General features: G+C 51.7%; 1 protein-coding gene across 5 annotated transcripts in view; it reads right to left on the minus strand.

Annotated features, from left to right (window-relative positions):
* Positions 1-17,744: 17,744 nt before the first annotated feature.
* HIPK2 (homeodomain interacting protein kinase 2) overlaps positions 17,745-27,777 on the minus strand; it is a 178,871-nt gene continuing 168,838 nt past the window's right edge. For 2 of the 5 annotated variants that reach the window (XM_047850554.1, XM_047850556.1), the window contains exons 13-15: positions 25,822-26,066; positions 19,701-19,858; positions 17,746-18,304 (exon numbers count right to left, since the gene is read on the minus strand). In XM_047850554.1, the coding sequence (XP_047706510.1) occupies positions 17,834-18,304; positions 19,701-19,858; positions 25,822-26,066 (874 nt within the window). In that variant the 3' untranslated portion in view covers positions 17,746-17,833. Of the gene's footprint in view, positions 18,305-19,700; positions 19,859-25,821; positions 26,067-27,777 lie in introns of all 5 variants that reach the window. The other 3 variants (XM_047850553.1, XM_047850555.1, XM_047850557.1) reach the window with 2 other exon arrangements.

Consider the following 27,777-nt stretch of genomic DNA (forward strand, 5'->3'; position numbering starts at 1 on the left):
ATCTGCCGCTGTTTGTTCCAGGGTCACGGCTTGGGGGAGGAGCAGAGGGACACGTTTCTGGGTTCCTGTCTGCGGGAAGGCACCACCAAGATGCACTCGATCTGGTGTGGCAGGTGGCAGCGTGTGGGAACCGAGGACGAAAAGCATATTCTGTGGCCTCAGGGCACCCCTTAATTTTGCTAAGCTACCGAGTTATTCTTAGCTGTCGGAGGGGGGTGTCCATCTGGCTCCCTCATTACTATTCCACTCAGTATGACAAACTTCTATTCACATCACACCTACTGCGTGCCGGACACCACGCCGGGCATGGGGAGCAACAGCTTTATCCCCCAAGGAGCACGCAGAGAGCAGAGGCAACAGCTTGGGAAGCACCAGAACGTTCTGGAACACAGTTGAGGGATGGCTTATCCTGCCTTAGGGGAGGAGGGGGGTGATATGAGCGGGAGGATTAGCCGTGCAGAAAAGATGACGTTCATGTTGGGCGGGTAAGAGTTTGGGAAGGTCCCGAGGCCCCTTCCTGTCCCCCTTGGTCTGCCTGGGGAGGAAGCAGGGGCCTGGCAGTTCCCCTGGGCCTGCAGAGGCTCCAAGGGCGCCCGGCCCCCAGCACACACAGTGGAGCCCGGCCTCCCCGGCCTCCTCTCAGGGCCCCGGGCTGGCTGAGAGGGCTGGCCTGCCCGGGAGTGGCCCATGTGAATGTGGGTCCTGACCCATTTTCAGAAAATAGCTCAGAGCGAAACCAGGTTCTGCTGTGTTCTGCTCAGTCCTTCTGTCCATTTTCAGACAAAGCTGTCAACTTGGTGTTGCTGAACTTTCTGCGTGCTTTCCAGGTATCTAGTAAAATATGGGCATTTTGAGAGTTCACATTTTGTTTTTAGTGGGAAGCCAGTGAGGAACCCAAGCATACTATTAAGAGGTGATAGGGATTCAGGGCAGTGGTGGCGCCTGGGCGGGGTGGCAGGAAGCCCGGCACCTTCTCAGCCCCGGTGGGGAAACGTGTTGCGGGACTGAGCACCCAGGCGACGGTCGGCTGCCGCGGGGACTACTTTGGGGGACGGAGGGGGGAGTCTCACTTCCCCCTATTCTCAGTCATGCACAATCTCTTCCCCTCAAAGACGTGAGGCTCAAAAGCCTTGCCGGTGGTACGTCATTTAATTCTCACAGAAATGTCCAAGGCAGGAAAGGAGGAAAGGCTGACGCAGGTGGCCAGACTGCGTGTGGCAGGATCCCGGGGTCCCGAGGCGTGGTAGCGCCTGGCGGGGGCTTCCGGGCTGTGCTCTCACCTGCAGACAACCAGGCACTGAAGGGGGCTGGGAAGGGAGCACGGCCAAACTTCAGAAACGTAGGCAATCCTTCCAAAGCTTATACCCGGGCGAAGCACCTCGGTCTCCCATGTGGCTGAGCGGACCCGGTTGCCCGGGCTGCAGGGCCGGGTGCTGTGCTCTTGGCGGCCACAGGGGGCAGCACCGAGGGCGGACACCCCGCCGGTGCTGGATTCCCCACCCCAACCCCCACCGTCGCTGGAGCAGGGACCACCTTAGCCCCTTGCGAAGATTTTTCCTTGCCAAGGCGACCCCCCCTGGAGTTGAGAGAGTGCTTAGCTTGGAGCCTGGGCTGCTGTGCCCTGAGCGGATTTGAGCCCAAACCCCAGTCCCATCCTCGGTGAGCCCCAGGAGCGGGCAGGGACCCCCGCAGAAGGCTGAGCCTGCGCACCGGACCCTCCTCAGATGACCTCTGCGACGCTGGAGGACGACAGGGAGGCCATTTTAAGCGTGTGGCGTTGTGCTGCCAGGTCATCTGGTGTCTGCTTGGTCGTCCCTGCAAGGCCTGCATTATCATCTGCCCATGCTTACAGATGAAGAACAGAGAGGTTAAGGGGCTGGCTCCACATCACACAGCTAGGAGGCGGTGCAGGCAGGATTCGAACCCAGCCCCACTCGACAGGGCCCTGGGGAGGCCACCTATGTGGCAGGCATGTCCCCTGGAGGCAGCAGACAGCTGTGGAAGGCTGAGGATTGCAGACTGGCTGTACGCTCGTACACACTGAGATTCTCGATTCTGCAAGTTGATGTCTTGGAATCAGTTTTGGAGATTCCAAAGATTACAAAATTGTTTTGTAATTAACAATTGTTAATTGCATTGAATCTGTAAATCAATTTGAAGGGCTGTGCCATTTTAATAATTTGACTATTCTAATCAGCAGTGTAGCTCTCTCAATTTTTAAAAGTTTTTTGTCAAATCTCAGCAACCTGTTACAAATTTTAAGGGTAGAGTTTTTGCACAAATTAAAAAAAAACTTATCCTCAGGTATTTTTATTTTTCATGCTACTATAATTTTTTTAAAAAAAATTGTCACATTCCAACGGTTTGTTGCTAGTGTAAAGAAGCAGAATCGATTCTTGTACATTGACCTTTTATCCTATAATCTGGCCAGGTTGACCTGTTAGCTCCGGTCGATTTTTTTGTAGACTACTTAGAATTTCTGCATGATTATCCACTGTTATATGAAAGCATAGCATGGGCTGTCACTTTTCCAGATCCTGAAATCAATTTCCTTATTTCTCTGTCCAGCTGCTAAGCCAATGCCATGTATTCTTGTTAAAAAAAATTTTTTTTAATGTTTATTCATTTTGGGAGAGGGAGACACACACACAGAGTGGGAGCGGGGGAGGGTCTGAGAGAGAGGGAGACGCAGAATCCGAAGCAGGCTCCAGGCTCCGAGCTGTCAGCACAGAGCCCGACACGGGGCTTGAACTCAAGACTGTGAGATCACGACCCAAGCCGAAGTTGGACGCTTAACCCACTGAGCCACCTGGGTGCCCCCATGTATTGTTGTTCAGATGTTTTAGGAGTACCTCACTTCCAGGAACCAATGTCTGAATTAGATGGGATAGGTTAATTGCTATAATAAAAACAACCCTAATTTCAGAGTCTTAAATATAAGAGAAACACTTATTTCTTTCTCTTTCGTGATTTTGTCCGGTGTGGTTGTATTAGGAGGCCACCCAGTCATTCAGCACCCTGGGCTTCCTCCACCTGGTGGCCCCACCGTTCCCCAGGCCCTCAGAGTCCTTCACTGGATCTTCCATATCTAGCCAGAAATTGAGGGAAGAGAGTGTGGATAAATGTGTGACAGTTTTTTAAGGGTCCAGCTTTGGTCATATATATCTGCAAAGCGTGCTAGGAGATACAATCTAGCTGTGTGCTCAGTAAGAAGAAGAAACGGCTTTGGGGAATATCGAGCCAGTCTTTGTCACATGTAGTATTATCCCCATTTTGCAGATAAGAAAACTGAGGCTCGAGAGATTAAGCGATTTCCCAGCTTTCACAGTCATGAACAACAGTGGCTGGAGGTGGCTGTCCCCACGTCCTTGCTCCGAATCACTATGCTGTCAATACTGCCTTCTCTCCTACTGCCCTACTGCCTCCCTCCCTGGCCGCCGCTATCCTTTTTCTTTTTTTTGTTTTTAAATGTTCTTTATTTTAAAAAAATGGTTTTTTTTCTCAAGTTTTTCTTTAAATTCCAGTTAGTTAAGGGGCGCTTGGGTAGCTCAGTCGGTTGGGCGTCCGACTTCGGCTTGGGTCATGATCTCACAGTCCGAGAGTTCGAGCCCCTCGTCGGGCTCTGTGCTGACAGCTTGGAGCCTGGAGCCCGCTTCGGATTCTGTGTCTCCCTCTCTCTCTCTGCCCCTCCCCTGCTCATGCTCTGTCTCTCTCTGTCTCAAAAATAAATAAAAACATTAAAAAAAGAAATAAATTCCAGTTAGTTAACATACCGTGTAGTGTTAGTGTCAGGCGTAGATTTTGGTGATTCGTCACTTTCACACAATGCCTGGTGCTCAAGGCCCGTGTTACCTTAAGACCTGTGATTTTTTTTTTTCCCCCAGCAGGGGCTGCCTCTGAACATCCACTTTCTCTTTCCGGCTCTGGCCTTTTATCTATCAGTGGGTACTTGGTTCTCTCACAAGCAGCCTGGTCCACAGGCTTAGTCTGCAACTGCTAAGGCCCCTGAGAGCCACCGCAATAAACAGAAGGCATTTATACAGCACATGAAAAGACATAAAAGTACACGCCAAGTGGCTTCTCTGCAAGAGTACCTATACTCCAGCGTTGTTTCCGAAGCACTTCAAAGGGCAAGTGTCGCAGTAGAAAGGACTGTATGCCTCCTGCAGATCGGCATGGGTAAAACAGGAAAAACGAATTAGATGGGCCCCCCTACACACCGTCTAGCTCCTAGCCCTGTTTCTTCCCTGAGGAGTGAGGATTGGGGGTGTCGCTGAGCCGGGGGTTTCTTCCATCTTCAAGCAGTGCCAGACGGTGTAACGGAATTAGATCTTCTGAGGGAGATCTCCTGGACGAAACAGATCTCCTAAGAAGAGCTTTGGGTGGCCCAAGTGGGACACAGTGTGCAAGGTGGGGGAGGGGGCCCAAGCGGCCTGCTTCAAAGCTTCGTACTGGCAGACAGGAGGGACGAAACAGGTAAGTTCAGAGATCACGAGGTCATGAGGACACCGTCCCATCAGTGTTATGTTTACAGTCTGTTCTTAGTGTATTCTCTGCTTGTATACGTATTTGATATTTGCTTAGGCTCAGCTATCCTAGGGCATAGTTACACAACATGTAAGTCAGACTCACCCAAAACGGACACCTGGTGGTTTGGAACAGGCTCCGGGGCGTGTCCTCCATGGGCTGTGATCCCTGGTGGTGCATTTAGAATTCAAAAATATGATATACCCTGGAAGAGTTCTGAAGTTCTGTCAGAATCTTTTGCATCGGTTTTTATGTAATTTGAACTTTGGCTGAGTTGTATTGAACCAAGTTCACGTGTCGGCAGCATTTAGGTTCCGTTGGTATTATCTGAATTCTGGGAGACCCAGAATTCAAAGGAAAAGGTGGGTTGATAGGGCAAGAGAAATGGGCTGAGTAGTTTGCTGATTTAGCCAAATCAGCTGTGCCTGGCATTGTACTAGATGCCGTAGCAACAGAGGCAAAGTCTGGCGGTTCCTTACCTGCAAGGGTCTTGTGGTTTTTGCGGAGAAGGGAAATCAGGAAATGTTGACGGTGTGGCATAATGAGAACCAGGCACAGGGGTTGGGGACCAGGACGGGGGGAGGGGGGCGGGTCACCGACCTCGTCAGGAGCGCGAGGGCAGGCTTCCGGAAGAGGACGCAGGCAGCTTCTCGCGGGGCACCGCGCGAGAAAAGCTGGAAGGTCCAAAGCAGGGACGCATGGCAAGAAAGAGCCTGCGCAGTGAGAAAGCATGGAGGTTGAGGCCGATGGGTCTGTGGGAGGCGGTGGGGGTTGAGGGGCTCTGTGGCCCGGGGTTCTCTGGGTTACTCCGCAGAGTAAGGGTTCGGTAGTCAAGGGCGTGGGCACCGTGGGAGGCTTCCACTTACCCACGGGGTGGGGGGGGGGCGCTGATGAGCACCGAAGGCGGGCGGAGGTCCACAGGCTTGGGGGGGGTTCTTCTCCAGTAGGAGCAGTGAAGCGGCTGGTTGGACGGATCACAGCAGGCGCGCGTGGCAGAAGCAAAGGTGGCAGGAAGCGGAGGGTACAGGTGGGAAGGTGGGTGCGGTTTTGATTGGCTGGGAAGCCTGGGAAGCCACGAGGAACTGATAAGGGGCGGGGGGGGGGGGGGGGGGCGGCAGGAGCCTGGCGGTCCCAAGGCCTGAGAACGCTGGCGATGGAGGGCCGGACGAGAGCGCAGGTGAGGAGGCTGGATCCCTGTGTGTGGCTGGTGGGAATGTAGAGTGGTGTAGTCACTGCGGAGAAGTCTGGCGGTTTCTGAAAAAGTTCCGCGTTTCCATTTAATCCAGCAATCCCACTCCGAAGATCCAAAAGAACCGAAAGCAGGGATTCATTTTTACACACCGATGTCCACGGCAGCATCATTCACAAAACCCCAAAGGTGGAAACAGCGGACTTACCCATCCACCGACGAATGGATTATCCAAATGGGGTATATACATACAGTGCGATGTTATTCCGTCTTAAAAAGGAAGGAAATTCTGATATGTGCCTTGAAAACACGGTTAAGTGAAATAGGCCAGGGCAAATAGATAAAGGGAAAATACTGTATGATTCCACTTACACCAGGTACCCGGAGACAGAAAACAGAAGGGTAGGTGCCAAGGGCTAAGGGCAGGGGGAGTGGGGTTTTACTGTTTAATAGGTACAGAGCTTCTGTTTGGCTTGATGAAAGTTCTAGAAATAGCTAGTGGTGATGACTGCCCAACAGACGAGGTTGAAATGGACTCAAGGCCCTCCCTCTAAAGCCATCCCCAGGCATCCTGGCAAACCGTGGGTGCAGTGGTGGGTTATGAACGCGTTCAGGGGTATGAAGTAGTTTCTGAAGGGCTAAATAACTTCCAAAAGATGTTGCTTGTGACAGTAAGCTCTTTAGTCTTACAGTTCTAGAATAAATAAGCAAGGCAGGCCAAGGGTACAGTGATTCCAAACAGTTTAATGTAATTCCAAGACAAAGTGTGATTACATTTCTACACATATACAATATGCATATGTGAGTTTACAAATTTTAATTAATAACTCGTTTCACCTCAGAGACCGAAAAAATGATCAAAAAGAAACTGTGAGTAACAAGCTATAACATAGTTCACCACAACGGGACCCCCCTTTCTCACCCTACAGTTAGTAATATTACAATTAAAATAACTATATTCTTCTATAATTTTTTTCTGTTAAAATCATCTCATAAATTTACAATGCTATTATTAGTTTCCAAGACTAATATAAATTCACTCCATTTTTCTACAACGAAAATGATTATTAATTTAGAAGCACACGACATCATGATGAAAAACACAAGCATTTTTAGTAGCAAGGACTTGATCAGTTAAGAATTATTTTTCTTGTAAAACATTCTAAAGCCAAGTAAAATATCCATTCTTATAACATACCTATAATATGAGACTAAGGAATAGGTTACATATAGGTCTACAACACATTGGTTTGTTTGTTTTTTTTTTAAAAAAAGTAGACATTTATAAATAAAAAAAGAAAAGAGGGACAATTCACATAGGAAAAAGAGGTACACGAGAAAATACTGTTGCACGCAATAATTTTCACAAAGATTAACATGGATTAACACTTTTCATTACAGAAACCGTACAGTGAAGGAACACAACAGACCGGGGCTTTCATAGGGCTATTGAGCTGAGATGACCTGGTGGAGGAAGGTGGAGGCAAGGTGACCTTGGGGAGGGAGCCATGTTCCTTGGACTGGTGACCAATCATCACCGGGTCTCCTCTTCCCGGCTCTCATTCTGGGGAGTGAGTCTTTCTATCCAGTGTCCGGAATTCATGGGCAGTTGGAAGGTAAACGTGTCTACGGATCTGTTCTCTTTCCACCCTAATGGATCCCACTTTCGGAAACGTGATACAGTATCAGAGGCTGCAGCTCAATATGTGTGGTCAAAGCAAAATGGGATGGAAAATTCCAGTCATTCTGATTTGCTGCCCCCCCACCCCCTCACTCATCCATCTATGCCCTGGAGGCTGGGGACCCAGAGAGAGCAGTAGCACCCTTCAGGGCCGCCTGCCTCCGCTGCGGCGAGGCGGGTGACAGGCACCCGGCGCCATGCCTCGGGCCCACTCAGGGAAGGTGCGGCCTGGGGCCGGCCCCGGCTCGTCTACGCTGCCGATGCTGCCTGACTTCTGACAGCTCCTTTTCCCCCTCATCGGTAAAGCTATACTTCTCCTATCAGAAATTTGGTTTGATATATATATACACTAACATATATATCAACATCTATATCTATACAGTGATTCTACTAAACTAGAAAGCCTGCCGCCCCAAAGTAGGACTTCCTGGGCTACTTCATTTGGTTAAAAAACGCACACAAACAGGATGGAGATGCTTTGGGGGCCAGAAATGATTGTGCCCTGGAAAAGCCACGGAAGACAGCTTTAAACGAGCAGTAACACAAAAGCGAGAGGGAGGGTGACGGGGCGGCGAGAGACCCCGAGACGGAGGGGGCGCCCACTGGGTGGGGGTGGGGGTGGGGGGGTGTCTGCTTGGAAGTGAGGAGAGGCGAGGGGGGTGGGGGACGCTTCATGTTCCATTCAGAAGTCACGGAAAAGCTACAAAGGATGGGCATGGTCAAGTCACTTTCCACTTCCTAAGTTCTTCCTTATAACCTGAGCCGAAAACTATTAAAATCATCATCATAATATTAATAATAATGAGCAATCCATTGCCCCTTCAACCAAGCGGGTGAACATCTGACAGGGAGGCAAGAGCACCGCTCGCGAGGCCAAGGGGGTGCTTCTCCCTGGCTCTTGAGAGCATCCTGGGGGTCCGGGGTGCCCGGGTGTGGGGCTGTGGTGGCAGCAGGGTGGAGGCTGAGGTGGCCACGGAGACACCGACCCCACGCAAGAAGTGAGGAGGCAGTTCCAGGAGAGATTTGTGTGGACAGCGGTGGAAAGGAAACTAGAGAGAGCAATAGTTTTTTTTTTTTTTTTTTCAGATTACAGCATATTCGCTTGTTTTTCTTTTTTAAAGCTAAATTCGATGCTTCTAGTTTTTAAACACATGGCTAAGCCCCAGAGACAATGACATAAAGTCAATTTGGTTAGTTAAAGCAAAGGCAGAAACGAAACAGAGGAAAAGCAGAAGGATAAGTAGGAAGGGCGAGATAAAGAGAATTTTACCCTAACATTTGTAACGAGAACATACTGTCCACAGAGTTCACAGGGAAAACACACACCAACGGTTCCCTGGTCCCGGGTGTTTTGCAGTTTTTCAAGGTCTTCTCTGCTAACGGAATGCCCTTTGTCACAGCGGGTCCTCTGCGCTTCGGTTGTGGTACGAGGAAACAAGAAACGAACCCAAACTCTTAGGGGAACCAGCACTTTCTAGCCTGTTCCTGTAAGACAGTGGGGCCCACTCTCTGAAGCGTCCCAAGGAAGATCTCTACTCCCAGGGGCTCTCTGCCCCACTCCCCTCCCCCAGCTGCCCCTAGGTCCCCCGGCCCCCCCGCCCTGCTCAGCAGCAACTTACACAATCTCTAGGAAGCAATCTAGCTCCCCGGCTCCCACTGGCCTAGGCTTCAACTCTAACTTTGACAGAGTAAAAAGTAAACACATCCTTTTGTGTTTATTTTGCTTTAAAGGAGAAAAGGAATTAATGACAGCAGATATATGGAAAACCCGGCCATTGAGTATGGGCGTAGGGGTGTATGACTCCCCCGCTGCAAAACACCGATCAAAGTATTGCTGGGGGGGGGGGGGGGCAGAAATAGCAGCTGTACCTCCAGGGCCACCCGAAGCCCAGTGTCTTCTACTGCCTGGTGACTGGACGTCAGTGGATTGACAGCAATGAAACATTTAAATCAAGACAAAATCAGTGAACCAGGTATCTGTTCTGTCTGCCTCTTCCACGGTGTCAGAGAGAAGGCCTCTTTAGAGACAAGTGTTGATACAGCATGGCATGAGGTGTTCACATCTGGCCCAGGCTACGGACTCACCCCTTCCCACTCAGTCCCGAAACCCGTTCACAATCTCTCGCGTTCACGACCAGTAACGTGGAGGGAAATGTGTGTGTTGGGCTGCATAAGAGTACGGTTAGAAAACACCTGCCTTGGAGGGGCAGTCGCCGGGGTTTGAAGATGTCAGTTATAAACAGAAATTTTCTTTAAAAAGTACCAGTTTAAATGTAAACTATAAAACACTTTAGCTATAAAACGTAGCCAGAAATATGATTAAGTATCCACAGTCAATTACTTAGTCTACGCATTTAAAGTGTGGCTCTCTCGAGATCTTAGAAGGCTAACAGCATTTTACAGTAGCTAAAAACATATATACTCAACATGTGCATTTGAATATCACATTTCATTACAACACACAGAGAATAGTCTCTTCCTTGGTTTAGTTTTTGTTGTAAAGATCAGCTATTTTCAGAATTCACTTAAGCAACAATGACCAGGGTGTGCATTAATCATTATCTGCAGCCCACACAGAGTTCATAGTCTTTGAAATCCCAAGATCAAGCTGGCTACATGATTTCAAAAAAGGCTAAAACCAGGATGAATGCCCACAGTTGAGGTAATTATTGCCATTAGGTCACAGTTTGTGTAAGGTAATGCATCTAAAACCTTCTTTAAAAAAAATCTTTAGGTGTTCTGTCAGAATTCCAGAATACCTATTGAAACCAACCAGGATCTTAAATGCTGATTAGTTGGGTTTGCTTCCAATGGAGTTAAAGTTCTAGAAGGTTCTAGAACTTGTGTAAACTACCTAAGAATTGAGGCAAACAAGCCTGGAGCCAGTCAATAAAGAAGTTTTGTTTTGTTTTTTTTTTTTAAATAAAAAAGAAACAAAAAACCCACCCCAAACAACTGAGGAGATGTTTCATAACAAAGGATAACAGGTTCCTAAAAAATTAAAAATCTCGTCCTAAAGCATTTCTAAATTCTCGTCACTTTCAACCAAATTAAAAATGCTTCAGTGTTACCGTGAATCTCATACTGCGGCAAGAGACTCTCCTTCCTTATATCCTAAAAGTTGGCTGATTTTTCTGTTTACACAACTGTTCCTTCTACTTCTGTGAGAAAGCTATCTCAAAAGAAACCCTTATTTGGTTCCTCTTTCCAAGAGTCATCTTGTTTTTCTCCTCCCCCCCCCCCCTTTTCTTTTGTTTACACAAAGAAAAAAAGTTCCTGGACACCAGACCCACACACGGTATTTACACATTTGGTGTGAATCCTGCATCTGGTTCTACCCAGAGCTGACAAGTGGATCGATTTATAGAGACCAGAATTGTCATGATATTTATCAGTGCAGTAAAAAATAGCATTTTAAAAAAAATATATACCTTTAGTATTGCCTTTCTAGAATTAACTATAAGCAAGAAAAAATTATTATTTTTTTTTAAAAGAAGAAAAGAACACTTTTTTCTTCACTCGTAAGAGTTTGTTGTAGCAGCACTACTAAAGCTAGTTGGTACGCTGGAAAGGAATCTAAAATGACTTCTACTATGAATCCAAAGAAACTCCCCTAAGACTTTCTCTAAAAGTCAAACGCACTCTGCCCCTTCTGCTTGCATCCAGGTCACGGCTCCCTCTTCATTCAGAACTTCTGCTGGGGATGGCGCGGGGTGACGCTCCTTCGAGGTTTTCTCTGCGCACACACCCCGGAGGTGGCGGAGGCTGGCGGCCTGCGGGCCCGGTTTTGGACCTGGGCCGTCCCCGGGGGGCCAGGCCCGGCTCCCTCACTGGCCGCGTAGCCCTGGGCACGCTGCCAGCTCTCCGAGCCGGGTGCCTCATCGGTAAAGGGGCTAATGGTGCCCCTTTCAGAGCACTGTGGTAAGACTAGATGACTCGAGATGACCGGTGAGCAAGTTTTAGCACAGTGTTTGGCACACGGCAAACAGAAGTGCCGTCAAATGGTTCCTCGGAAAACACGAAGCCACTCATTGCTGTTAATTAAAAAAAGCGAAACGAAACGGTAGCTCAGTGAAGTCCCGAATAACAAAAATTTCCCTAGAAACGTGGAGATTTTGGACCACCATTCTATTTCCTTTTTTTTGGACACGTGTCACTTTCTCAGAGCGTCGGCTTCCTCCTCTGCGAGTGGGGCGGCGGCGAGGGTTCCAAGAGGTGAGCGGGTACAGGGCTTGGCGTGGGGCCTGGAGGACTGAAAGCATTCAGCAAATGCTGGCGGTTGCTTCCTTGAGGGACACTGCGAGTTTTAACAAACGGGAGGGAGTCAACAGAATGTTCTATCGCTGCGGTCTAGATTAGGGGCCCTCAACGACTTGCGGGGAGTCGAGCCGGGGGAATGAAGGAGGATCTCTGAGGAAGCGCACTCTGCAGGAGGGTCACTTCTCGGTACTGCTCACTGAGTCTGAAAGGGGCGACTGGCCGGGAGCTGGCCCTCTGGAACTTCTGGGAGCCGTGAGAAAGATGTGAGGGCCTTCCACTAGCTTGGGCCACTCTAGCGAGCATCGGTGCCAGAAGCCTTCAGAAGTTTCTATTGCGTTTAAATGTCTTTCCGCCATCTTCAGCTCTCTAGTAGCCCAACTGAGATTCGACTGAGTCTAGTCTGTGCAGAGTAGAAGTGAGAGTCCTAAGGCATCCAAGTGGAAAAGTACTGACACCCCAAGAGCAGCTCCAGCGTGTGCGGGACCCCACCCCCCCCCGCCCCCCCCCCCCCCCCACCCCCGATGCAGCTCAGCTTCCCCGTGGAGGGTCCGCTCCGGTCTGTACCCGTGGTGACATGACATCAGTTAAGCCCACGTATTTGTGAGGCGCCTCCAGGTTGCCAATAGCAGCAGCATTTAGGGTTACTAATCTCCACTCCCCTTAAAAGATGAATACAGTTTGAAACGGACGCAATAAAAAAAGAATACAAGTCAGGAGACGGGAAAGAGAAAGACAAATGGAATTGCATCGCTAATGATGTCGTTATTGCCCGGAAAGGAAAGAGAGGGATGCCATTTTGTCCCTGTCTGGAGGTGTCTTTGAGAAGGGTTCTTTGGCTAAAAAAGGGAACATTTCACCTTCCTTTCCAGTTTGGTAAGGACATCTCTGGCCTGCTGAATTTTTGAGGCTTCCCCATCTGAAACCTGCCAGACGCGTCGGAAAGAACGGCACGGAAAGTGCTTCCGGGGCTGGAATGTTTCCTGGCAAAATGGCTCACGCCGGCGTCGTGCAATCGCAGGCCAGGCCTGCGGAAAAGAGTCCTCGCCTCCCTGTTGAATTCCCTCTGCTACGTGCGGGCGCCTAGTGATCTTCTGGTTTCTGTTCCCTGTCCCAGCAGCTGCTGGGCAGGCCAGCCGGGGCCCCACGCCCCGCCCGGGCCCCAGCACCAGAGGGCCTGGGGTGAAAGCTGGGGCCGCCTCACGGACACTTCGTTTCACCAACCACAGCCCATCAGCAGTAGCTCCTTAAGCCTCCTCATCTCCTTCCTCCAGTTTCCAAGAAAGTCTGCTCCACTCACTCACACGCACTCACACAACCGAAATCCTCCACCACACGCTTGTTCACAAATGAGTGTCTGCCCTTCCAAAGATCTGGTCAAGGGAAATCAGCCTGTTAGCAGCTGTGCTAATCTCACCTTCCCTTCCTTACGTCCAACAATCTGGTGTCTGGGCGGGTTGAGTCTTCCAGGGTGAAGAAGGCAAGGCCAGCTGGCTCCCCCAGCCTGCAAGCCACTCACCGCCAGTAAGGCCAGAATGCAGATACAGTCCAGGAGACAACCGTCGGGTTTGCCTCGACCCTTCCTTTCCCTCTGAATTCCATCAACCGCCATGTACCGCTTCACAGTATTAATTGGCATCGAGCCTCAGACTCTCCCACCCGTCGGCCTGCTCACCCCTTCCCTTGGAAACAGCCAAAACGTCATCAAAGAGGCACTAAGCACAAGAAGCATTATCCACCTGTCCTTCCCGAGGCTGCAATTAGATGGTTCTCCTTGACCTGTCCTTTTGCATTTTCCCCCCTTCGTCTTTGCTATGCTTCTTTATTTTGAGCCAGTGAAGAAAAGATGATGCTCTAGGTTATTTGTGGTCGAAACAAGGCTGAGGTTGGCATCCCTTTACTTGGGAGCTTGGTCCTCGGGACGGGCAGGCTTTCAGTCACCCGACTGGCCAGGGTGACTCAGAGCCGAAGGACGGGCCAGGAGGTCCGGGCAAGTGCTAAGGAGCGCACAAGGAGTGGGGCCTCTCCCACGGGGGTCTTCTGGTCCCACAGCTCTGTGCTTGGGACTAGAGGAGGAGGGGGGGGGGACGAGGGGAGGACGCGCTCGTGTTTGCCGAGCGCCTGCAGGGCTGGGTACCGCCCCGCAGCGCCCTTCGTCATAATCTTCCGCAAAACCGGCATTTCAACCCCAAGTCTATAGTTTCTGGGTTTGGTGGGCAGCCTGTGGGCACCTCAAGCCGATCAAAGAAAGCCCATCACGCACAGGGCAGAGCGCACTGAGGGGATGGCCGTGAGGCCCCACTGTGCCCCTCCGCTGGCCAATGCTTTCAGGTGGGGCTGCGCCCACAATGTCGAGGGGCTGCTTGCCGTCGCCAGCGCTCCTCTGGCCTCTGACCATCCCTCGACCTTTTTTTTGGCTCCTAGTTCTGTCCCTAGAATTGGGTGCTGAGAAGAGGTACTTAGGGGAGGGAGGGGGGGAGACGGGAGAAGTGGGCAGTGTGGTGAGTGAGCGGAAGGCAGGGAAGTGGGGCTGAAACTTCCCAGGGGAAGGTGCCACCTGCCTAGCACCCTTATGTCAGCTCATTCCACTCAGTGGCTTCTGGGAGGGGACAGCCGTCTCTGCACTGAAGGAGACAGGCCACACTCCTGGTGCGCTGAGGGGAAAGGGAAGGACATCTGGTCAGCTCTAGGCAGAGAGGCTTTCTTTTGCGTGACAGGTAAGCATCAGATGCGAGGCAGGCCGAGAATGTAGTCAGCAGATTCCAGAAGCACAGGAGAACACAGAGGACGTGGGGAAAAACCACAGCTAAGAGTCCGGCCCAGGAGATGTCACCTCAGAACTCTTCCCAGGCCACTGAGAATCTAGACGGTGACCATGTTGTCAAGAGTCCCATCTGGCCTGCACAGAGACAAGGCCTTGATTCTTCTTCAAACTTTCGTTCTGTGGTCGATCTTTCTTGACGGCTCTTTGTGAACTAGACATGACAAAAACAGTTTTCCTAATTCCTGTGTCTTTCCTTTTTATTTTTGTTTATTTTTGTTTTTTTTTTTGTCTAACAAAACTGGACATCCATATGTCCTTCCTGCCTACTCAGAGACTCACAGATATAATAAAATAAGTTTAAATATTAAAGAGAAAACACAAAGATACTGGGAATAAATGTGCATTTAAAACCCCAGCTAAAATATCAACATGATGAAAACGATAATAATTACAATGGTAATAACCAAAATAATTAGTACAATAATATTATCTTTATGAGCAGCATGGAACTTTCATTCCTGATCTGGAAGAAAAGAAAGAAAATATCAGGTGAAAGAGTAAGAGACTTCCAACGTAAGTAGACGAAACGAGCTTCTTTAAAATGGAAGGCTATGTTGTCTTTGCCCCTAAGAGATCAGATCTAGGAAGGGCTGGAAGTCGACTGTGCAAGGGGATCAGGATGTGACCCAGCAAGGCAAAGAGAGTCTCATCTGCAGCCAAGACTTCTGTCCCTGGTCATGAGGAAATGTTCTGGGGCTCTGCTGCACGTCAGGAGCAGGCGGACTTTCCAGGCCGGCGTGGCCCTGGCTCCCATTTCCCCCGCTCTCTCCGGACTGGCCATTTTCTCTGTGGTCTCTGACAGAGAGCACTTCCTCACTTCTGGGTAAAGAGTATCGATTGGCCGATCGGTTGGTGGTCCCACAAGGAGAGGGTCTTGTCCTGGGCTTGCCTGCTGGGGACATGAGAGCTGCCTGCGTGCCTCCAGTGGGCCGTGGGGTCCTTCCTTCCAGCCTAAGGCCTGGACTAAGTGGGTTCCAGTTCGGGGACCTATTTCTTTGTTAGATGAGCAGAATTTATGGTTGGGGAGGGGGAGTTTCCAGAGTTATTTTACATTTCACAGCTAACAGCTAAGGTAGTGGCTTGGCTTCATGACTGAATCAGGCTGGATAGCACTATAAAACCACTGTTCACAGTAGATGGTTAAGGGAGACTGTGGAGGGGGGCGGGGAGCGTGAGGATGAACTGACAAAACCAGGAGCCATCTCTTTGCACCTTGGAAACTTGGCTTTGGGATCGGTTAGGATTCAGCATCGAGAATCAGACAATTAGGACCACCCTTCCGAGCCCCATCTGTGACCAGACAGAGTCTCCCAACATTCACGTATTCAAGAATAATTTGCTATGAATGGAGCTCTCCCTACTACCCCCCCCACCCCCACCCCCTGCAGTGTTCAAAGCCTGAGAAAACTTCCAGAATGTATCAAAGGTGCAAAGAGGGCAAAGGGCAAATTTCTTTGGAAACTTAAGTGCCCGTGGGAGTGTTCCAAAGTGCAGTGTAAGACCCCCTCGTGACCCTCCTAAATGTCCCTCCGACCTTCTGCCCACCAGACCCCTCTAAAAACCAAAGCCAAAGTTGAGTCTTGGGTAGGCCTGGTAATGTGAGGAAAGATTCAGCAGCAAACAAAGGTTGATGGTTGTCTACAGAGGGAGGGATCTGGCAGAATCGTGAGAGCAAAACACAGCTGGTGGAACCAGAGAGAGGGGCAGGGCCGTGCATGAACGTGGGGTGGGTCTGAGAGCCTGGGGCTGGGTACCAGGCCTCCTCTCCTCTGTCCCTTTCATATTAGGAAGGAGGTAGCCGCCAGGCAAGGCCAACATTTCCACAAACACAGCTGGGACCTCTGCTCCCACAGCACTAGAGCCAGCCCCACTGGTGGACTGAAGGCAGAGTGGGGAGAAGGTGCAGGGTGGGGAGTCTCTCTTGTTCTTTGTCTCCAAGATAAAAGTCAAATTTGTCCACCCGCCATCCATCTCCCACGTCTCTCTCAAGATCCACGGGTGCCCCCCCGCTCCTGCCAGCTCCCTGATGCCCCTCTGTTAGCAAACAGCTCAAAAAGGACAACAGGTATTAAAATAAAGTTAAAACTCAAAACAAAACAAAACAAAACAAGGAAAGACCAGAGTAAAATCTATAACAGCACAAGAGAAGAGCTGAGGTGATGTGAGTCGCCTCAGTCAGCTTCTTGGAGTACCATGGAAATCAACCCTCACACCGCGTCTGTCGGTCGGTAAGGCACTAGGAGGGAACGGTGTAAAATCAAGGATGCGAGAACCGTGATGGCGGCGCCGAGGGACACACAGGGAGGGTGGCATCCACGCTCACACCCACACACACTCGTTCGTGCTCACACGCCTGGACCACCACACTGGTTACATGCCTATGTTATACCACTTTTTTTTTTTTTTTTTTTTTTTTTGTGCAATTACATTGAGTAATAGTCTATTGGTATCATTGGAGTTGAACACAAAGTAGAAAACGGGTGTAGACTGCTACATTCTACTAGGGTGTCGGCGACGACCACTAGCCCTATGCTACGTGACTAGGGATTGATTCAAAGAGAAAATAAATCTTCAGGAAAGAAAAAAAACCCCTCAAGTTTGCAACACACATTATTAATGACACCGGAGGAGTAACACTGCTTAGGGATTTATCCAGAGTGCTCAGGAAGAGAAAATGCGCCCTCTGCTAAGGGGTCTTCCGTCAGCCCTGGCCACCCCCCACTCCAGTCCTGACAAACGAGCCAGAACTGGGCTTTTGCCAACCCCACACCAACCCCCAGATATCAGCCTCCTCAGGCCGTGGCCTGACCTTCTAGAGGGCTGCTGACCCTTTAGAGTTCTGGAAAAATCCCTAATTCTTATGTTCCATAATTAAAAATCTATTGGATTTCCACATCAGGTGTCCCTGACAGCAAATTCTTAAATGTCACTTGCCGCCATATGAAAATAATCTTTGAGAAGTTCATAGATAAAGTTCTTCAAAAACTGGGGCCCCCCATTTCCAGAATTTTCCATCGCTCTCTTCTTCTCCTTTCCAGTTTGGTGCAGAATGGGTTCGTGAGCTGTGTTTTTTGTTACTGACGTTTTCTTTTTTTTCTTTTTCTTTTTTAAAATAAAAAGCATAGATTTCCCTCTCCTCAATCCCTTCTTTTTTAAAAACGTTCTCTTCTCTGCTCTAAGTCCCCCCACCTCCTAGTTCAAGTTTCATCTGTGTCTGTCCCTGCCCCCTGCCCCCCCTGCCCCGTTGCATTGTTTGTGTGCCGCATCTTCAGTATAAAAAGCCCGGCTCCCACCTCACCCCTCCTCCCTCCTCCCCTCTGGCCATCCTCCCTCCCCTCCCCTCCCCTTCCAGTGTTTATATGTAAGGGTACTGGTTGACCTTGGCGGGGCTCAGTGGGTATCCAGTGTAGACGGTGGAGGCTGGAGAGGCGCTGATGTAGGTCTGGTGGGCAAACTGGGCTGGATACTGACTCGGGTGGATGGTGGGCGAGGGCAGGACCCGGGGGCCCATGCTCACGGGGACCTGATGGACGATGCTGGCCGGGTAGGCAGTGTGCTGCACGGTGTGCCGTGCTGAGCCTTGGGAGGCCACCAGATGGGCCACGGTGCCGGTGGAGCCCAAGGCCGCGGGCGCCGTGTAGGTGTAGAGGTGGGGCTGGGTGGGGAGGTGGGCTGCGGCGGCAGCTGCGGCCAGGTGGGGGTGCACAGTGCCGTGGCTGGGGCTGCTGTGCGGGAAGGAGTACGGGGCCTGAGCCATCGTGGGAGTGATGTAGGCCTGCTGCCGGCGGTGGCTCCCGGCGCGCTCTGCGGTGATGTGCTGCTGAGCCTGGAGGAGGAGAAGCACCAGGAGAGGGCTGCATTGGGGGCCAGACACGTGGGAGGAGAGGAAGGGGAGGAAGAGGAGGGGAGGAGGAGGATGGAGGGGAGGGGAAGAGAGTAAAGTGAGGAGGGGGAGGACCGTGCGGGAGGGAGGGGGAGGAGGGGGAGGTTGGTGAGCAGGGGAGGGGGAGGAGGGGGGAGGGGAGGAGGGAGCGGGAGAAGGAGGGGGAGGTGGGCGGGGGGGGGGAGGAAGAGGGAGAAGTGGGAGGGAGAAGGGGGAGGAAGGGAGGAGGGGGAGAAGTGGGGGGAAGTAGGGAGGGAGGGGGAGGGAAAGAGAGAGAAGTGAGAAGGGGTAAGAGAGGAAGGGGAGGAAAGAGAGGTGGGGGTAGGGAGGAGGGGAGGGCGGAGGAGGAGGAGGAGGGAGGAGGGAGGAGGGAGAGGGGAGGAGGCCAGAGCCATTGGAGTGACAGCAGGTGTCCCCCTTGCCACGTTAGCCTGGACTGAGAAGGGGCCAGAATGGCCGTAAGATCAAGCCAGCTGAAAAGGTAACAGGAGACTGTGTCTCCTCAGAGCACATGGGTCCAGGAAGTGTCAAAGGAGCCCCTCTTTGAGTGACAAGTGCTTCCTCCCTCACTGTGAAATCCTGTTCTCTAAAATCCTAGGCTCTTGGAAACTCTGTTGTTTGAAGTTATGTTGGTATAAATCTCTTCCGGAGAGCCTGAGTCATGATGACACAGGGACGCAGCCTCAGGTTATCAAGTGCACCGCCTCGGATGAGGGGTTTCTGAACACAAACTCCCCCTTCACTGCACCTCCATGGTGTCTGAGGAAACAGGCCCCTGGGTCCGCTTTGCAATTCAGACCTGACCTAGACCCTCTGCACCCAGGCTGGCTCCGTCCACGGAGACCCTGCTTCATTTATAATTCCACCTAAACGCCACCCACCCTCTCCAAATCCTCTCTTGCCCTCGGTTTGGGGTTTTCTGGGTGTGGTCTGGCCTCCCTCACTGCAATGAACAGCAAGCCCAACTCCGTCAGACTATCTCCCTGGAATCCTGGTCTGACTGGGCCAGGACACCGTGGCTTATCCTTCGCTAGGCTGAACTGGCAAGACGTGGGCCATCCTGTTGTTAAGCTTTGGCACCACGTCACCAAGTGCTTTGTGACATCGGACAACTCATTTTACTTTGGGCTGGCTCTGTGTGACCCAGTCATACCAGCTCCCCCAATGGTAACCCATGGCGGGAGGAAGTCAGAGGTCGCTCAGGATGCGTCCTGCCGCGAGGAGGCTGGGGCTCTGTGGGCGGGGTGAGGGGCCCCAGCGGTGACCTGCTACCGGGCTGGGGAACGGAGGGGATGGCACTGACGTGCTGGCTGCTGGGACAGGATCAGGAGGCACTCACCTGGCTGAGATTGAGAGGCTGCTGCTGCTGGAAATGCGGTCCCGGCCGCTGTTGCCGGTAGGCGATGGCTCCGGACGAGCTCCCTGAAGAGTGACCGCTGGTGGAGGTCACGTTGCTGGAGGACTTGGACTTGTAGGACGAGTGCTGGCCAGTGTTGACTGTGTGAGGAGGAGCGACAGGTCACAGAGGGATCACACAGAAGACCCTGCCCCTCCAGGAAACAACGGTGGTCCTCTGGGAAGGAATGGGTTCCCAAGACTGGCCCATCAAAGTCAGCCTCATCTCCCCTGGACCCAGTTAAGAGTCTGCCCAGAGTCTGGACGGGCTGCTGGGCTTTGGCTCGCCCCAGGGGTTAGGAGCCCATCCCAGCTTGCTGGACTTTAGGATTCTCATCTGGTGACATAGAAAAGCACAAGGAGAGTGTAATGCAGGAAAGGAGGAGAGGTCTCTGTAGCTCTTCGTGCCCCATGGGGCTTGTCTGCTGAGATCCAGAGACACAGTGACGGATAAGCAGGGCACAGATAAACAAGCCTCAGAAAGAGGACCACACACGTCCTGAGGGAAAAACAACTCATGGTTGCTAGCGTGAACTAGGCGGGTATGAATGAAGATGCTAAGTATGAATGAAGCATCCACCAGGGAGCAGGCAGGCCCTTGCCGTAACGGGGTTGGATCAATTCCATTACAAATCTCAGGGTGGTGAAACCAAAGTCAAGGAGGAGATGGCTAGGGCCAGCAAGAGGGAACACTGAGTAACTGCTGAAGGAGAGAAACATGAAGAGTGAAGGTTTGGGACACCGGCAACTTGGGGATGGGAGACGGGGGTGCACACTGAAGTCCACGAGGAGCCTCCCTGCCCCACAGGCAGCAGAACGCCCTCCCCCCACCCCCACCCCGGAGAGCGAGGGCTGCCTCACTGGGGAGGGAGGTGGTGGGTCCTACCAGGGACCCCCAGATCTGTGCATTGGCACCTGTGGGTCTTCTCCTCCCACCCACTGAATCAGAACCCCAAGGGGAGGTGCCTGGGCATCTGTATTAGTAATAAGCACCCCAGGAGAGGAGGCAGCCAGGCCCTGGCGTACGGAGCTATGCTAAAGCCAAACCCATTCAGACTCTCAAAGGCCTTCCAAAACCTGGGGGGTTGAGGGGTTTGGGGGGACCCACTGCAGGGTAAGAGAAGGACCAGCCGCAAATGTCGGCCATTGGCAGGGCCTGGTTTCTCCCCTTTGCTCAGCCGCAGTGCTACTGTGGTGGGGCCAGAGTCCTTGCTGGTCAGTAGCAGGCCACAACTGTGCTTGCTGTGTGGGCCCCAGCGGTGGAGGCTGTCTCTCTGTCCCTACTTCCAACTTTCTGGGCACTGCGTGGTGATTATATTTGAAGGAAAACCCTGAGCTCGAGTTATCCGTAGCTTGAGTCTACAGTGAAGAGGTTAGAAGTTGTAGATGAAATGGTGTGACAGAGCCCAGCATGCACCTCTTACCAGCACTGCGGGGACAGGGAACGGGGGGCTGGGTCAGAGAAGGGGACCTCCAGATAAGGGGTGGGGTCTTGTGAGGGACCAAGACATTAAGATGGGGAGCCAGACTCTTGCGAGGTCCAGCCGCATGGCCTTGGTTGACTTAATTAATCTCTCGGTGCTTCCATTTTCGCATCCGGAAAACTGGGAGAATAATGGTAACTCTATAGGGTGGTCATGAGGTTCATATGAGTTAATGTACATAGAACGCTTAGTGTCTGTCATGTGTTAAGCTCTTAAATGTATTAGCTATTGTTAATATCTTTCTTATTGAGCCTTGTCTCCTGGCTAAAGCTGACGCTCAAGGAACAGGTGTCTCCTCCAAGCCGGGACAACCAAATCCTGTCTCCTGGAAATGGGAAGCTGGAAGCCTGGGAGTCACCGGGTCAGGGTGAGGCAGTGCTCCAGAAAGCAGGCGTTGGGCCTCCAACGGCCCAGGTCTTAGGAGTTCTGGCTCCTGCCCAGCCTGGGATGTAGTTGTTGAACTTTGCCTCAGCTCTCTTAATTCCTTCCAATACATTATGGGTCTGAGGGCATAAGTACAGAGTTCATTCAGCTGCTTTCCAAAGGAGCCTTAACTAACCCAAGAGACCTGGGAAGGTTATGTGAGAAATCCCCAGGGCTCCTTCCTGAGCTCAGAACCACAGGAGGGGTAAGTTCTGTGAGAAAACGGATGGTGGTCTGCACAGCATTTGTTGTGACTTGAGCCCAGGGAACACCTGGCTGGTTACAACCTGTTCACACCTCGGCCTCTGTGGGCCACCTGGGCACCAGGAAGCTGAAGAAGGCTGCCGTTCGGATTTTTCTGAGCCTGGGTGTTTCTCAACACCACACGCTGGGGACAAGCAGGCACCGGAATGAAGTTCCTTCCTGCCTCTTACCTGTCACTAGAAAGACTCTGCAGCATGTCCCACAGGGGAAAATAAATCTCTCTTCACAGTGGAAAGTTAGACCATGGGGTTCCCCGGAGACAGCAGCACTGGTTGCTTTAGAACCAGTAGTGTTACCGCGGGGAATGACCTCCCCCGCTCCAACCTTTTTTTTTTTTTTTTTTTTTTGGTTGGAAATATCCCTAAGAGACTCTCAGCCGTTCAGACAGCACGCAGTCCTTGTGGAAAGACAGTGGGGTAAGACCTCTGAGCCGCCCCGCCGCCCGCAGGCACAGAGCGCGATGGGCCGAGGATGGAACCGGTTAATGTAACCTGAAAGGCGTGAAATGCGGCTCCACAGAGCTGTCCTCTCTTGCCTTGGTGGCTTCTCAAGACACACAACTGCTGTTATACTGGCAAAGCTGGCCCTCAGCCTCTTCACTCGTCTCCACCAGGGATTGGACCAGGTGGTCTTAAAGTTTCAGTAACTCTCCTCAAAATTTTGTCACCTCCCATGGAATGGCACCAGCATCAAAGCCTGACAAAGCTCCAAGCTGGAAGATTTCTTTCTTTCTTTTTTTTAAATGTCTTTCTTTCCTTATGTTTATTTTTGAGAGAGAGAGAGAGAGAGAGAGAGAGAGAGAGAGAGTGTGTGTGTGTGCGCGCACGTGCACGCGTGAGGGTAGGGGAGGGGCAGAGAGGGAGGGGGCACAGAGGATTTGAAACAGGCTCAGCACTGCCAGCAGAGGGCCTGATGCAGGGCTTGAACTCACGAACTGCAAGATCATGACCTGAGCTGAAGTTAGACGCTTAACTGACTGAGCCACCCAGGTGCCCCCACGCTGGAAGATTTCCAACCTGCGGAAATCTGGCGGCTCTCTCATGCATCCTTCATCTCGTTTTACAAGGCCAAGACACATTTAGCACCAACCACCTTTAAAAACAAATGAATTCGTAGATGACCTCAAGAAGATCCGTCTTGAGCCATCATCCATCTTTTAAAGGGATCATTACTGTGACAGAGTCCCCCTGGGGTGTCTCAGAACAGGGGTATTCCCGACATAACAGAGTAACAAAAATAACCGTCTCATGGTTGCAGGTCTCAATCCCTGATCTGAAATCCCTGGGGCCACACATTCATTTTTGAAATGCAGAAGTTTAGGTTTTAGAAAGGTTCAATGCCTTAGGTTACCCCCAGCAGAGCCTTGGGCACCACTTTGTAATCAAAGACGTGAAGATTCTCGCTCCAAAACACAGGGATATTTCACTAAGGGGCACAAATGACTACGACAAAGAGACTGTGCACGGCCCCTCGTTGACTCAGGCCAGGTTTCACCACCAATGAGTTTGCTATAAAGTTAAAATTTGGTGTTCAGAGTTTTTTGGATTGCAGATGAGGAAGGACTATCTCCTCTTCCTGTTTGATAAAAGGGCCGGGCTTCCTTAAGGGTTTCAACAACATAGTCTTGAGACCTGCTAATTAAGCAGGAAAGCCCTTCCCACTAAACCGTGTGCACCACAGGCTGCATCTTTTTTTGTTTTGTTTTTCAGATTTTGTTTTTTTTTAAGTAATCCCAACATGGGGCTTGAACTCCCAACCCTGAGATCCAGAGTCACATGTTCTACTGACTGAGCCAGCCAGGTGGCCTCTCAAAAGCTGCAGTCTTAAGTGGGTGTGTGTAGGGCTACCTGAGGGCTTGAGGGTCCATGGCGATAAAGACTTAAGGGGTCAATTTCCAGATTCCCAATTTGCAAATGTATCTTTTCCTGAACTGATTTACCAGCACTAACGTCTACTGGTTTTCCTTTCCCACCTTCTCTCTCACATCCACAGTCTCCTATTCCTTCTGGAAAGTTAATATGGTGTGTTGCCTCCAGGCATGCAAAGCCTGACCAGCTCCTGAGGGGCAGATAGTCCCCTGATATCAAAGCCAAGCCTTGTGCAGTAAGAAACACGGAAGGCTGTCCAGCCTTACCTTATTCAGGCCGCAGACGCTTTTGTAAACTCCCCACCCTATCCATCCATTCACGAAATAAAATTCAGAAGTGAGCCGATGGTCACGGGGAAGGTGTGACAGAGGTGAGAGCGGCTTTGGCTGCCTGGCCGAGGAGGAATAGTTGCTCACTAGGGGGTAAGGCGGGGTGCCGGGACCAGGGGAGTTGACTGTGCAGCTCCAAGGTCTTAACAAACATTTAAAGTACTTCAGTAATGGCGCAACATACACAACGTGACAGAAGTGATATCTTTGCCAGGATGTGAACTTAAAAACATGCGATGGATATCGTTTTAAACGTTGAAGGGTTATATGAGCAGCACAGTACGAGGGGAGGACTCTGAGGAGTCCTCTCTCCTGGGCAAACCACTTTGACTGTCTTACGGGTTCCTTTGGTCCTAGAGAGTGTTGCTTTCTGCCAAGGTTACTACTAAAACCCTTGCCTGGGAGAGAAAGAAGGTTCTGGAAGAGAGATATCCTGTGTCCCACAGTATGCGGGCCGGCCTATGGTGCTGGGCTGGGAAGGTTCCTAAGGACCCCATCCTCAATTCTGCTCTTCCCTCTCAGGGGCAGAACCAGAGTGGCCCATGACTAGTGGGCCTCACACGTGGCGACCGCCCCAAGAAGGTTCCAAGGTCTCCTGCAGCAGGTGACACAGATGGGTGTCCTTCCTGGTGAATAGCTCCCTGAATCTTCTTTTTTTTTTTTAAAGAAAATGTCTATTTTGTGTGTGTGTGTGTGTGTGTGTGTGTGTGTGTGTGTGTGTGTGTAAGAGAGAGAGAGAGAGAGAGAGAGAGAGAGAGAGAGAGAACAAGAAAACGAATGGGGGGAGGAAGGGCAGAGAGAGGGAGACAGAGGCTCAAACTCACAAACCACAAGACAGCGACCCGAGCCAAAGTTGGACGCTTAACTGACTGGGTCAGCCAGGGGCCCCAACAGCTCCCTGAATCTAAGCAAGGTCTTTTTTTTGGCAGTTTGTTCCTCTTTCCTTCTAAACAGTGCTTTCGTGAAGGTGCTGCCTTGGATGGGCTGGTGATGGTCTGTGGCGGGGAAGCGGATGGCTTTTGGTTTGTTCCCCGAATTCTGCCACTGGTGAGCGTGAACAAGGGAGTCACTGAAGAGATGCCACCAAACGTGGGCAGAGCCACTAAGTTTCCTTGGAAGGTTACGTTCTCGGTCTTTATTCTAGAGCGCACTTGTCAGGGCGAGCCTCCAGGGGATGGAAGGACTCCTTTTTCTCAAGCCACCGTGTGAGCAAAACAAACACACCGGCCAGCCACGACCTCTCCTCCCAACAGTGAGCCCCGAGGCGATGCCGAGCCGAACCTCCGTCATCCTCACCTGCCAAGACTCAGAGAAAGTTCTTTCCACCCAGGAAGCTGCTCTACCACTAGGGCTTCTTCCTGCTAAAAGTCAGTCAGGAACTCCCTAAAACAGGGGTCATCGCCGACCCGTGGATAAGGTACCGGGTGGCTTTTGTTTCGTCCTTATCAACCTAGTCAAACGGAGAGCCACCGTAAAGGTGGCAAGGTATTAATTATAGAACTGAGAACTGAAAACGCTGCTTATGCAAAGTGATGGTGAGCAGAATCCTACCCTGGCTGCCTGAGTGAGACCCTCGGGGGCAGGATCGACCATAACCTGGTGCTTATCAGCCTCCCACAACACGATTGCCAATAGCAGGAAAACGGGCAAAGCACTGTGCAGAGAGAGGTTCCCGGCCTGCCCTGGCCCCAAGTTACCTGGCCCCAGGCTATCACATTCCACCAACACTTCGCTGGCCTGGGTTTTTAGGGGTGGCACGATGATAGTCCGGGGGTTCCCAGTGCAGTGATTCTCCAGGCTCCCCTTGGTGTCAAAGGTGTTGGCGTGGTGCCCAGTGCGGTGCTGCACGGAGTAGGGGCTGGTGTTGCTGGAGGAGTCGGAGTAGGGAGAGTCGTGGACCGTGACACAACTGATGACGTTTTTTCTCTGCTTGGAGACAGTGCTGAAAATGGAAAGGGAGAAATCAGAACCACGAGAAAGCTGTGAAGTGAGACACCAGCCGGCGTTCCAGAACTGGCCTGTGGGACAAGCCCCTCTCTGTGCTCCGGGACAGGGCTGGGGAGCGGGGCAGGAGAGGGGGTAGGAACGGGGAGGGTGGGCACACAAGTGTCACCTGTCCAACCGGCAGCAAGCGGACATGTGAAGACATGAGAAAGGGGCTGGAGCTGGGCCCACAGGCACTTCTGGAATCTGGAAGAGAAGCTTCTAGGTGGGCCTGGACTTCCCCCCAACGCCCTTCCCACAGCAGAGCTAAGCAGAACTGCAGGGGAGTTGCCTGTAGCCCAGAGCTGTGTGGAAACACCCCCTGAGCCACCAGAAGGGGACATCTCAGCAAGTAGAGAGAGCCCAGCAAGACCCTGGCACCCCGAGGCCCCGGTTTGGGAGGACATCGCTGGGAGCGGAGCACCATCAGCTTAGGCTCGGGGCCTGGGACACCCCGCAAACTGAGGCAGGGAGCAAGGTGTCCGAGAGGGAGCAGGATGCAGACAGAGGGGCGGATAAAGAGGGAGGGTCTGAGGAGGTTGACCACACAACGCAGCTCTGACATGCTGAGAGACAGAAGTCGGGAGCTGGCCGTGACACTCTCAGCCACCTCTTTGCTGTGCGGTATTATGTGGGATGACTCTGTGGCAAAGGCCACCAGGACATCTGAGAGTCCCCTTCTCAGGGGAGGCCTGGCCCTCCTGTGGCTTCCCTCCTGCCAGGGCCCAGGACAAGGGAGGGGACGACACTGTGCCTACTGAGGTCAGAAGGGCTCCCGTGGGGATGATGCCTACAAAAGAGTTGCCTGGACTCTCCTGTATCTGAAACTTCATTCTTTGCTGACGGGGAGGAACCAGCCCTGGAGGGCTCTTGGCCAGCACACGTTTTCTCTCCTGAGATATTTATGCATGCGCGGCTACTAGGGGAACCAATTCCGTCTGCCTCCAGGATGGGCTGGTGGGATGATGGATGTGGAATTTGTTGCTTATTGTGAAGGTTGTAAAAATGGATTCCATCTATTTTTATATACTGATCATCTATTTTTAAGAAATATCGATCACCCCAAGTAAGACGGTCAGTTTCCAACTGATTCGCTAAGAGAAGAAGCTGCTATTTACGGAGTGCCTAATGGAACCACAACCCCCTGAGGTGTCTCGCCCAAGGTCACACGGTCAGTCACGGGCCAGACTCTTTCCAAGATAGATCTCTGCCACCCTAAGGGCAGCAGAGAAGTGGACGAGCTCAAGCACCCCGGGCAGCCGGGCAGAAAGAAGCTAAGTGGAAGGACACGAGGCAGGTAGCCTACAAAAGGCTGGAGGGCTGAGAGGTGAGCCCACGGAAGGTCTGAGCCCCTGCGCCCCAAGGCCTGACGCTACTGACATCTGGGCTGAATAATTCTTCTAGTGGCTGCACGTTGTGTCCTTCTTGGTTCAGGGTAGAAATGTCCCTTCCTAACAGTGTCTGTGGGTAAGAACACGGGCCCTGCGGCCAGGGGCCTACCTTCGGCGTGTGCCGGGCGTGTGGCTGTGGGCAGCTAGCTGCTCAGCCTCTGAGTGACTGTCTCATCATCAGTCAAATGTGGATAACGGCAGCACTTACGCATACAGGCTCATGTTGAGAAGTGAGAAAACCCACAGGACGTGCTGTGAATGGCTTACGACACATAGTAA

The sequence above is a fragment of the Prionailurus viverrinus genome, chromosome A2, assembly GCF_022837055.1.
Source record: "Prionailurus viverrinus isolate Anna chromosome A2, UM_Priviv_1.0, whole genome shotgun sequence".
NCBI lineage: Eukaryota > Metazoa > Chordata > Mammalia > Carnivora > Felidae > Prionailurus > Prionailurus viverrinus.